Source organism: Carcharodon carcharias, chromosome 8 (genome assembly GCF_017639515.1).
Source record: "Carcharodon carcharias isolate sCarCar2 chromosome 8, sCarCar2.pri, whole genome shotgun sequence".
Classification (NCBI taxonomy): Eukaryota; Metazoa; Chordata; class Chondrichthyes; order Lamniformes; family Lamnidae; genus Carcharodon; species Carcharodon carcharias.
In genome coordinates this window covers 164,062,893-164,075,748 of record NC_054474.1, presented here as the reverse complement: position 1 = coordinate 164,075,748, position 12,856 = coordinate 164,062,893, and the positions used below count along the sequence as shown (strand labels likewise).

Genomic DNA, 12,856 nt, shown 5'->3' with positions numbered 1-12,856 from the left:
TACATTACAGAGTGAGTGAATGAGGATTGAGTGAGGTAGTGTGAGTGATTGAGGCTTGAGTGAGTGAAGGATGAGTGAGTGTGGGTGAGTGAAGGATGAGTGAGTGTGGGTGAGTGAAGGATGAGTGAGTAGATGTTCCTATCGTCATAAGGCCCAGGCAGGAATGAAGGGTAGGTTCGGACTCGGATTATCTCCCTCGACATCGACCCACAAGCCAGCTGGGCTGCAGGCCCCCAGGATAGTGGGGGGGGCTAGGGGCAACATTGTGTGTGTGTGGGTGCATGTGGTGCGTGTGGTGCGTGGTGTGTGGTGTGTGGTGCATGCGTGCATGTGTTAGCCCCATCCATACAGCAGAACCCGGTCTCCAATCATCTCTGCTATCTTTGCCATTGGACAAAGACCTTACTATGTCAGGACCATGTGGTAGTTGGTGACCAACAGCCATCCCATGTTAAAAGAACCCATGCACAGGCATCTTTCATCCTCTCAAAATGAATTTCGGAACCTGGAACATCAGGACTTTCATGGACAACCCCAGCAGCGACAGACCAGAACATCGCACTGTTATCATAGCCCAGAAACTCCGGCACTACGACATCAATATTGTTGCCTGGGCAGGAGGAGGCCAGCTCAGGGAACAAGGTGGTGGATACACCTTCTTCTGGAAAGGTAAATCAGAAGAAGAATGCTGAATCTACAGGGTTGGCTTTGCCATAAAAAACAAACTAGTTGACAGTCTTAGCAAGTCACCTTGTGGGATAAATAAACGTCTCATGTCCCTTCAGCCCACCCTAGCCCAGAAACAGTACACCTTAGCACGTACGCCCCAACCCTAGAAGCAACAGACGAGGCCAAAGAGGAACTTAACTCCAGCCTTAATCACTTGTTGTCCAGTATCCCGAAGGGAGACAAGCCGATTCTTTTCAGGGATCTTAATGGCAGAGTAGGGAGGGACACCAACCTCTGGAAAGTTGTGATTGGCAGGGAAGGCATAGGGAAAGCTAACACCAACAGAGTCCTCCTTCTGACGAAATGCCTAGAACATGGTCTGATCATAACAAACACCCTTTTTCATCAGAGAGACAAACACAAGACCTCAAGGCAATACCCTCGCTTCAGGCATTGGCACCTGCTGGATGACGTCATTGCCCGAGCGAGGGACCACAAGGATGTTCGCACCATCCATGCCATGACAGGAGTTGGCAACTGCTGGACTGACTGTTGCCTAATCTGCAGCAGAAGTGCTGCCGCAGGAAATTCAATGTCGATGGACTCAAGGGCTCTGCAAAGAAAGACCTACTCAGACAGCGCCTCACAAGCAACTTAGCAACACTCAACGAACAGGAACCACAGAATGTTCACAGTGCCTGGTCTGCCTGTAAATCCACCACAATCAGCACCTGCAAGGATCTCTTGGTTTCTCCACCAGGAAACATCACGGCTGGTTTGATGAGAATGACCAGGAGATACAGGAATTACTAAATCGCAAGTGCAAGGTGTTCCTGAACTGGAAGCACCACCAAAATTCGAGAGGAAGAAAGGAAGTTTACAGACAAGTGAAGGCTGAGGTCCAACAAAAAACCTGTGACCTAAAGAAGAGGTGGTGGGTGGAAAGGGCATGTGAAATACAGCAACTCGCTGATAGGTGGAGGTGATGGCACAGTGCTAATGTCATGGGATTAGCAATCCAGAGACTCAGGGTAATGCTCTGGGGACCTGTGGCAGATGGTGGAATTTGAATTCAGTAAAAAAAAAAACCTGCAATTAAAAAATCTAATGAAGACCATGAAACTATTGGTGATTGTTGTAAAAACCCACCTGGTTCACTTTAGGGGAGGAAATCTGCTGTCCTTGGTGGGGATCTTCAAAACCCTTCACCAAGACTGGCTTGGTACCAGCATGACTGACTGAGCTGGTCAAGTCCTAAAGGACATAGCTGCTAGACTGGGTCTGCGGCAAGTGGTCAGGGACAAGAGGGAAAAACATACTTGACCTCATCCTCACCAACCTGCCTGCCAGCCACGGATGCATCTGTCCATGACAGTATTGGTAGGAGTGACCACTACATCGTTGTGGAGATGAAGTCCTTCACATTGAGGATGCTCTCCATCGTTTTGTGTGCCACTACCACTACTACTGTGCTAAATGGCACAGATTTTGAACAGATCTAGTAACTCAAGACTGGGCATCCATGAGGCGCTGTGGGCCATCAGCAGCAGCAGAATTGTACTCAAACACAATCTGTAACCTCATGGTTTGGCATATCCCCCACTCTACCATTACCATCAAGCCAGGGGATTAACCCTGGTTCAGTGAAGAGTGCAGGAGGGCATGCCAAGAGCAGCGTCATGCATACCTAAAAATGTGGTGTCAACCTGGTAAAGATGTAACACAGGAGTACTGGCATACCAAATAGCATAAGCAGCAAGTGATAGTCGGAGCTAAGTGATCCCACAACCAACGGAACAGATCTAAGCTCTGCAGTCCTGCCACAACCAGTCATGAATAGTGGTGGACAATTAAACAACTTACTGGAGGAGGAGGCTCCACAATTAATCCATCCTCAATAGTGGAGGAGTCCAGCACATCACTTGCTACAATCCTCAGCCAGAACTGAGTGGATGATCCATCTCGGCCTCCGCTGGAGGTTCCCCCGCATCCCAGATGCCAGCCTTCAGTCAATTCAATTCACTCCACGTGATATCAAAAAAAAGGCTGAACGCACTGGATATTCCAGCAAAAGTATTGAAGACTTGTGCTCCAGAACTTGTCGCGCCCCAGCCAAGCTATTCCAGTACAGCTACAACACTGCCATCTACCCAGCTATGTGGAAAACTGCTGAGGTATGTCCTCGGCACAAAAAGCAGGACAAATCCAACCCAGCCAATTACCGCCCCATCAGTCTACTCTCTATCATCAGTACAGTACTGGAAGGGGCTATCAACAGTATTATCAAGCATCACTTGGTTAGCAATAACCTGCTCACTGACATCCAGTTTGGGTTCCGCCATGATCACTCAGCTCCTGACCTCATTACAGCCTTTTATTCAAACATGGACAAAAGAGCTGAACTCCTGAGGTGAGGTGAGAGTGACTGCTCTTGACATCAAGGCCACATTAGACTGAGCGTGGTGTCAAGGAACCCTAGCAAAACTGGAGTCAATGGGAATTGGGGGAAAACTCTCCACTGGTTGGAGTCATACCTAGCACCAAGGAAGATGGTTGTAGATGTTGGAGGTCAGTCATCTCAGCTCCAGGACATCACTGCAGGAGCTCCTCAGCGTAGTGTTCTTGGCCCAACCATCTTCAGCTGCTTCATCAATGACCTTCCCTCCATCATAAGGTCAGAAGTGGGGATGTTCGCTGATGATTGCACAATGTTCAGCACCATTTGCAACTCTTCAGATACTGAAGCAGTCCATGTCCAAATGCAGCAAGACCTAGACAATATCCAGGCTTGGGCTGACAAATAGCAAGTAACATTCACGCTACACAAGCGCCAGGCAATGACCATCTCCAATAAGAGAGAATCTAACCATCACCCCTTGACGTTCAATGGCATTACCATTGCTGAATTCCCCACTATCAACATCCTGGGGCTTACCACTGACCAGAAACTGAACTGGACTAGCCATACAAATACTGTGGCTATAAGAGCAGGTCAAAGGCTAGGAATCCTGCGACAAGTAACTCACTCCTGACTCTCCAAAGTCTGTCCACCATATACAACACACAAGTCAGGAGATTGATGGAATGCTCTCCACTTGCCTGGATGAGTGCAGCTCCCACAACACTCAAGAAGCTTGACACCATCCAGGCCAAAGCAGCCTCTTTGATTGGCACCACATCCACAAACATTCACTCCCCCCACCACCGACGCAAAGTAGCAGCAGTGTGTACCATCTCCAAGATGTACAGCAGGAATTCACCAAGGCTCCTTGGACAGCACCTTCCAAACCCACCACTACTACCATCTAGCAGGACAAGGGTAGCAGATAGTTGGGATCATCATCACCTAGAAATTCCCCTCTAAGTCGCTCACCATCCTGACTTGGAAATATATCGCCGTTCCTTCACTGTCATTGGGTCAAAATCCTGGAACTCCCTCCTGAACAGCACTGTGGGTGTAGCTACACCACATGGACAGCAGCGGTTCAAGAAGTCAGCTCATCACCACCTTCTCAAGGGCAACTAGGGATGGGCAATGAATCCTAGCCCAGCCAGCGAAGCCTACATGCCATGAATGAATTTTTAAAAAGTCATGACGTGCCTGGATTCTTCAGCACAGCCAAGACCATATACAGACCAAGCACACATGGACCTACCTCACAGAGCTAAGAATGGAGTGGCGCTCATCATGGAGAGAGAGATAGTCAGTGCTCATTGGAAAGAGCATTTCAAGAGTTTCCTCAACCAAGACACAGTTGTTGACATGAATGCCCTCGACCACATCCCACAGTATGCTAGCCGTCATCACCTCAGTACAATCCCAGACTGACATGAGGTTGAAAAGGCCATTCGACAGCTAAGAACCAACAAGGCCACTGATGCAGACAGAATCCCTGCCAAAATACTAAAATAAGGCAGAGAAGTACCCTTGACACAAATACATGACTTCATCTCCCTCATGTGGAAGGAGGAGAGCATACCAGGGGATCTCCAAGATGCCGTAATTGTGACCATCTTCAAAAAAGGAGACAAGACCGACTGCAGTAACTATAGAGTGGTATCTATGCTGTCCGCTACAGGGAAGGTGATTGCAAATATCCTTCTTAATTGCTTTCTCCCCGTGGCTGAAGAGCTCCTGCCAGAGTCACAATGTGGACTCCGTCCATCATGAGGCACACTGGATATGATCTTCATTGCAATTCAAGTCCAAGAAAAATGCAGAGGGCAACAGCCACTTCAATTCATGGCTTTGGCCTCACAAAGGCCTTCGCCTCTATCAACCAGGAGGGACTGTGGGGCATCCTCCTCAAATTTGGCTGCCCGCAGAATTTCGTCACCATCCTCCACGTGCTACACAATGGCATGCAAATTATGATCCTTACCCACGGATCTGCCACAGACCCAATACGATTGCAAAATGGATCGAGCAAGGTTGTGTCATCGCAACAACACTCTTTTCCATCTTCCTCGTTACAAAACTCCACCCCATCTCCATGTAGCTCCCCACTGGAGTGGAGATACCCTACAGGACAAGTGGGAAACTATTCGAACTACGACACCTCCACTCCAGAACCAAGATCGCCCCAACCTCTGACATCGAACTGCAGCACTCTGATGATGCTTGCAGATGATCACACTCAGAGGCCAAGCTCCGAACTATTGATGCATTCACGGAAGCTTATGAAAGAATGGGCCTTAGGCTAAACATCCAGAAGGCAAAGGTCCTCTCCCAGCCTGCTCCTGCTGCATAACACTGCTCCTTGACTATCAAGATCCACAGTGAACCACTGGACAACACTGATCATTTCTCATACCTTGGAAGCCTCCTCTCAGCGAGGGCAGACAGCGACAATGAAACTCAACATCATCTCAAATGTGCCAACGCAGCCTTCGGCTGTCTGAGGAAAAGAGTGTTTGATGACAAAGACCTCAAACCTGGCACCCTGCTCATGGTCTACAGGGCTGCAGTGCTACCTGCTGTCCCGTATGCATCAGAGACATGGACAACATACAGCAGACCCCTTAACTCCCTGGAGAAATATCACCAGAGAGGCCTCCGCAAGATCCTGCAAATTCAATGGCAGGATCGACGCTCCGATATCAGTTTCCTCTCTCAGGCCAACATCCCCAGTATCGAGGCACTGGCTATGGTTAATCAGCAACGTTGGGCGAGCCACAACATCCTCATGCCTGATTCAAGACTCCTAAAACAAGCTCTCTGCTCCGAGCTTCGTCACAGCAAGCGGTTACCAGGAGGGCAGAGGAAATGTTTAGGGACATCCTCAAAGCCTCCCTGAAAAAGCGCAATATCCCCCAGTTTGTGGGAATCTCTTGTTCGAGACCGCCCAAACTGGAGAAGAAGCATCCGCAAAGGTGCCAACATTTCAAACATCTCTGACAGGCCCAGGTGGAGGCCAAGCGGAAGGAGTGTACCAAAATCCAAGTGCGCCACCCAGCCGACTCATCAAACACTATCTAAATAATCGTTTGGTGGTACAGGGCTTGAGTATTGCTGAAATAAAGAGACATGTCGAAGCTTTTCTCTCGCGCTCATCAGGGCACCCGCAAGAATACCAATGTAAGGGGGAAACAACAATTCATACTTTATGTGAAGAAAGTGCTGATTGGTTGGCAGGTAGCATTGCCATGAAGAATGTATCATTGATGGTGACTGACAGTTAACTGCCACTGTTTGAAATTTAAACCAGGCAGCTTGACCCTAATTGGTCAAGGCATTGCCCTAAGCAATGAGCCAGCGAATGGCTGTCACTTATTTTGATTAAATGAAACAGGCACAATGTACATATTCTTTCTGTCTGCAAAGAACAGGGCCATGTGTATTAAGCTACAATTGTTTCAACTAAACAAAATAAGTGACAGCCATTCACGGACTCATTCCTCAGGGCAATGCCTTGACTGATCAGGGGGTCGAGCTGCCTGGTTTAAATTTCAAACAATCTTTAGCTGTTAACTGTCAGTCATTGTAAGTGGTGCATTCTCCACACACATATACAAACATACAAATTAGGAGGAGTAGGCCACTCGGCTCCTCAAACCTGCTCGGCCATTCAATAAGCTCATGGCTGGTCTGAATGTAACCTCAACCCCACATTCCTGCCTGATAACCATTCACCCCCTTCTTAATCAAGAATCTATCTAGCTTTGCCGTAAAAATATTCAAAGGCTCTGCTTCCACCACCTTTTGAGGAAGAGAGGTCCAAAGACACACAATCTTCTGAGAGAAAAATTTTCTCCCCAATTCTGTCTTAAATGAGTGACCCCTTATTTTTAACAGTGGTCCTCCCACAAGAGGAAACATCCTCTCCCCATCCACACTGTCAAGACCCTTCAGGATCTTAAAGGTTTCAATTAAGTCGCCTCTTACTCTTCTAAATTCCAGTGGATACGAGCCTAACCTGTCCAGCCCTTCATCATGGGACAACCTGCCCATTCCTGCCATTAGTCTAGTAAAGCTTCTATGAACTGCCTCAAATCAGGAGACCAGTACTGTACACAATACTCCAGATGTGGTCTTACAACTAAAGCAAAACCTCCCTACTTTTGTAATCAATTCTCCTCACAATAAACGATAACATTCTATTAGCTTTCCTAATTAGCTGCTGTACCTGCATACTAGCTTTTGTGATTCATGCACTAGGACACCCAGATCCCTCCGAATCTCAGAGCTCTGCAATCTCTCACCATTTAGATAATATGCTGCTTTTTTATTCTTCCTGCCAAGATGAACAATTTCACATTTGCCCACGTTATACTCCATTTGCCAGATCTTTGCCCTCTCAATTAACCTATCTATGTCACTTTGTAGCCTCCTTATGTCCTCTTCACAATTTACTTTCCTACCCATATTTGTATTATCAGCAAATTTAGCAACCATTCCTTCGGTCCCTTCATCCAAGTCATTTATATAAGTTGTAAAAAGTTGAGGCCCCAGCATTGATCCCTGTGGCACACCACTCGTCACATCCTAGCAACCAGAAAAAGACCCATTTATACCAACTCTCTGCTTCCCATTAGCTAACCAATCTTCTATTGATGTCAACATGTTACCCCCTACACCATGAGCTTTTAGTTTCTGCAATAACCTTTGATATGGAACTTTATCAACTGTCTTCTGGAAACCTAAGTACAGTACATCCACTGGTTCCCCTTTATCCACAGCACAGGTGACTCCTTCAAAGAACTCCAATAACATGATTTCCCTTTTACAAAACCATGTTGACTATGCCTGATTGCCTTGAGTTTTTCTAAGTGCCCTGTTATAACATCTTAAATAATAGCTTCTAACATTTTTCCTATGACAGATGTTAGGCTAACTGGCCTGTAATCTCCTGCTTTCTGTCTCTATCCCTTTTGGAGTAGAGGAGTTACATTTGCTATTTTCCAATCTAATGGAACCTTCCCCGAAACTAGGGAATTTTGGAAAATTAAAACCAATGCATCATCTATCTCACTAGCCACTTCTTTCAAGACCTTAGGGTGAAGTCCATCTGGACCTGAGGGTTTGTCAGTTCGCAGCCCCAACAATTTGCTCAATACTACTTCCTTGGTGACTGTAATTTTCCCTCCCTTCCATTTCTTGATTTACAGCTACCTCCAGGATGTTACTTGCATCCTCTATAGTGAAGACTGAAACAAAATACCTATTTAGTTCATCGGCCGTCTCCCTACTTTCCATTATCAATTTCCCAGATGTACTTTCTATAGGACCAACGCTCACTTTGTTAACTCTTTTCTTATTTAAATACCTATAGAAACTCTTACTATCTGTTTTTATATTACTAGCTAGCTTTCTATCATACTCTAATTTTTCCCTCCTTATTCATCTTTTTGTCATTCTTTGTTGTTCTTTAATTCTTCCCAATGGCAACGCCACTTGTCAACCAATCAGCACTCTCTTCTCACAAAATATAAATTGTTGTTTTCCTCTTATATTGGTATTCTTGTGAGTGTCCTGATGAGTGCAAGATGAAAAGCTTAGACATGTCTCCTTTTTCAGCAATACATACATTATATGTCTCACCTGTGGCAGAGTGTGAGGATCCAGCATTTTACTTTTTAGTCACCTAAGGACCCACAACCCTGGAGTGGAAAAAAGGTCATCCTCGGTCCCAAAGGACTGCCCAGGAAGAAGCAAGTAAGGTAGGTTAAAATGGCTTCTCTGGTTTTGTTTAGAACCATCTCATTGCTTTGGGAAGAACAGAAACCTGACTCGAGAGATTCAGAAAGTAGCTTGTAAGAAAGGTGGATGTGGATATTCGAGCTGGTGACAGAATGTTTTTAGACCTTGGATAGGAAATGGAGGTTGGAGATGGGGTGGCAGCTAGGAAGGGTAGAGGAGCCAAGGCTGTGTTTTTGGGGAGGCAGGGTATGGATGAAAGCAGGTTTTAAAGAAAAGGGACAGTTCCTGAGGTGAGGAAGCTATTTCAAACACTGGTTAAAACAAGGGCCAGGAAATTAGGTTAGGTGATGAGGAGTTCCGAAGGAATGGGACTGCAAAAACAGAAGGGGCTTGGGGAGAGCAGGGTAGCAGGGAGACTGAAAGAGCAAGAGAAAGAGAGAGACAAAGGCGCAGAGAAAGAGAAAGAGGAATCAAGAGGGATTAAGAGAAATAGAGAGAGAGATAGAGAGAAAGAAAATCAGGTCTATGTTGTTTTGGCCTCACTTCAATCCAGTCACATTTTGAAGGTCTGTGGACCATACTGGAGCCACATAAAATTACTACTGGCATATTTTAAGAGTGCAAGAGAACAAAAATGTGTATTTGTACTTATGAGAGAGGATGTATTTTTGGAGAGTACATGGCCAGATCTTTCCAATTCTGTATCTCCCATCCATTAAAGCAATTGGGAGAAACCACAGACTGGTGAGCCTGTGTGTGTGTGTGTGTGTGCGCGCGTGCGCGTGTGTGTGTGTGTGTGTGTGCGTTTGCGTATGTATATTTGTAGAACAGTGAAAGAGTTACAGTAATAGATCATACATGTGTTCATGAGAGAGAGAGAGAGAGATTTGCAGAGAAGATACTGCAGTCTGCATCAATTAGAGTCAGCTGCTCATTATGAATAATGTATATGATGCTGTAAATTGCTGAGCACAATGGTAATCTTGTTTTAACCCAACACCCTCTGATTGGACATGAAGGTAGGGATCAGTCTCAAGAACATATCGCATTGCCCTGCCCAAGACAAGCAATGAAAATGGACTGAGGTCTGGCTTCTGCCAAACCACAACAAGCAAAGGATAGAGATCATATGCACAAATAACCAGATGGAGTACAAATAGACAGGAATACATAGACAGGGTTTATGTATTCCAGCGATAGAAAGTTATATTTTCAGTCAAATGGCAGTCCAGATCCAGAGCAATGTAAACAAACAGTAGATGTTTAGTGTGTCATACCTTTTAGGAATCTGATATTTAGAATGAGGCCCTGCAACGTTTAATAAACCAGTTATATTGGAGGCAAACTGTTTAGCTGCCTCATTAGATATCCTTTCTAATTTGTTATTTTGTTTTGAATTTTAGTCCAATTCTTACTTTTAGTGTCAAGTCCTCCTCTGTACCCAATCCAGCCCCTCAATGTAATTGTTTCACCCATGAGATTCAGAAACTTCTGAAAACTTTCACTCCCAGTTTCTGTAAGAGAAAAACAGAAGAGGGTACTAAGTGGATTACAGCATCACTCCATGAAATATTCTAGACATTCCATAATGATACCCAACTCTGGAAGCATAGATTTCAACCATTTAGCACAGTTTTCCTTCTCCCGAGCTCTGTAAATAACCCAAGCATACTGATCTTCCATAAATAAACTGGAAGGAAGAGAATGGCCAGGCAATTAGCAATGCTCTCTGTGAGGTTACAACCCATGTGAGGCCCCTCGAGGCACACACCTATGACTTGCAGCCTACACACCTTCAGAGTCCTTCACTCTCACATGACATGATTTATATTGTAGTCTGCTGCCCATCTAAGGCAGGCAGATTCACAATATTTTTGTCATAAGCCTGTGACTTGCTTAAGGAACATTCCTATGAGAATTAGCATGATCAATACAAATAAATATTTAAAAAGTCTCCAACAGAAATGCAAAAACTTGAATTGTGAACAGTTTTTAAATTAACACAAAATCTGCTTGATGACTTCCCTGAACTAATGGCCAATAATTGTTGTGCAATCAATTTTGCATTCTCATTGACTTGTTGGTTGGGTTCAAAGATTTTAAATGGGGCCTAGTAGTGTGGCTGGAACCTGCAGCTCAGACAAAGATCTGTACAGTCCGGTCTCTCAACAATTCTACTGGGCCCAAACAAGCAGAGTACAGAGAGACTACAGGAAAAAAAAGTGGGGAAAAAATACATATATTATCTCTCTCTCCCTATCCCGAGTCAACCCATGTGACTAGCTACCAAAGAACCCCAACCGTCATTCCCAAAAACAGGGAGGCCATATTTGAAGCAACACTGGGGGCATTGCGGGTTGGGGGGTGTGGGAGGGGTGAAGGGTGGGGGAAGGGCTTTGGGAAGGGGGAGGAGGGGAGGTAGAATTGACACCAGCAAAAAAGGTGGCATGGGGAAATTGAGAGATTGGCCCAAGTGTTATAACAGGCCCTTATAAAGGGAATTCCAGACATTAGGATCTTGGCAGCTACAGGTATGGCTGCCAATGCTGAGCAATTAAATTAAGAGGCCAGAATTAGAGAAGCGCAGATATCTTCAGCACCTCTATGTAGGGTTGTTTGCCTCAGTTGTAGGTTGTGAGGAGTGAAATCACTTATCAAAATACAGTGGAGATGATGATACCAGCTGAAAATAAAGCGGCTAATTTTTAATGTAAAATAATCTGTGATCAACTGCACTCGGCTTTGAAGCCTCTAATTTTGAAATTCCTCCATTTTGTTTCCTAGGTAACAAGCAAAATGGCATTCCTGATATCTAGAAAACTGTTCAGAAATGTGCGGCAAACAAGGAAAATTTCATATTTATTACACCAGCACTAATTATAAAGCAATTGTGATTGATAAATGACTTAATAGTTTTCATTATAAAATAATAAACTGAACAGTTTAAAGAGGTCAAGACAAACACATACTGAGTTAATCCACTGCAGCATGGAAAAATAGATTGGATGATTTATTTACACCAACGTCATTGAATTCAATATGCCAGCCCACCTACAGGTGGCAGTGATGAGCATCCACCATTGTTTCCAGCAGAAATGGGCACCAACGATAAGAGCCTGTCCCCACCACTTTCATCCACTGATCCACAATTGATGCTGAGGCTCAGACAATCTGGGTCCATTGCACGGCTATGCGAAAGAGCAGGAGAGCATGACCAATTGGATAGTTCCATCAAAGAGCTGGGACAGGCATGACAGGCCAAATGGCCTCTCCCTGCACTGTATGGCTCTACAATTTGTCCCTTTTTATTAAACCAATTCTCCATCTTGTCGAAGTTTGGGTTGCTTATAATACAGCCACGATGGGCTGGATGGCCTCCTTCTGATTGGTACTGGCCTTTGATGCTATGAGAGCTCCAGACGGAACAAAGGAAAAATTGGTGCAGCAACGATCAGCTTGTAATAACATCGGTTAAAATGAAATTCAACCCTCACGAGTTATGTAAGCAGTTAAAACATGCGCACAGACGCGCAAATACTTACCATTGCTAAACATTTCATCGTCTGTCAGTTGTCCGTCTTTAGCATACAGAACTCCAAATTTAAAATTCACCGACCCCTAATCAGCCAAAAACCATTCGGAAATGTGCAGCAAATAAAGAAAATTTCACATTTATTACACCAGTACTAAAAATGGAGAAACTTAACAATTGTGATTGATAAATGCCTTAATAGTTTTCTTTACAGGGTTCTAAACTGAGCAGTTTAAATAGATCAAGATAAACACATACTGATTTAATTAATTGCAGCATGGAACCATGTCATTTACAGAAGAGAATTTTCCAAACTAGGAGCCATTCCATCCAGAACAGCTCATCGTGCTGCATTTTATCCTAGTATAATATGGTCATTAGAAACCACATGAAGAGAATATGCTGGATTTTTGCTAGGACAATCCAAAACTGTCATCCTTGTACTCCCTCTGTCCTCCTTTACTCTGTCCACCCTCCTGTACCCCCTCCGCCCTCCTTTACCCTGTCCACCCTCT

The 12,856-nt window shown here is 44.9% G+C and overlaps 1 protein-coding gene across 3 annotated transcripts in view; it reads right to left on the bottom strand.

The window, feature by feature from the left end:
• Nucleotides 1–12,856, bottom strand: part of garnl3 (GTPase activating Rap/RanGAP domain like 3) — a 489,806-nt gene that overhangs the window by 135,781 nt on the left and 341,169 nt on the right. For all 3 annotated transcript variants that reach the window (XM_041193696.1, XM_041193695.1, XM_041193697.1), the window contains exons 9-10: nucleotides 12,352–12,427; nucleotides 10,225–10,323 (exon numbers count right to left, since the gene is read on the bottom strand). In XM_041193696.1, the coding sequence (XP_041049630.1) occupies nucleotides 10,225–10,323; nucleotides 12,352–12,427 (175 nt within the window). The remainder of the gene's footprint in view (nucleotides 1–10,224; nucleotides 10,324–12,351; nucleotides 12,428–12,856) is intronic.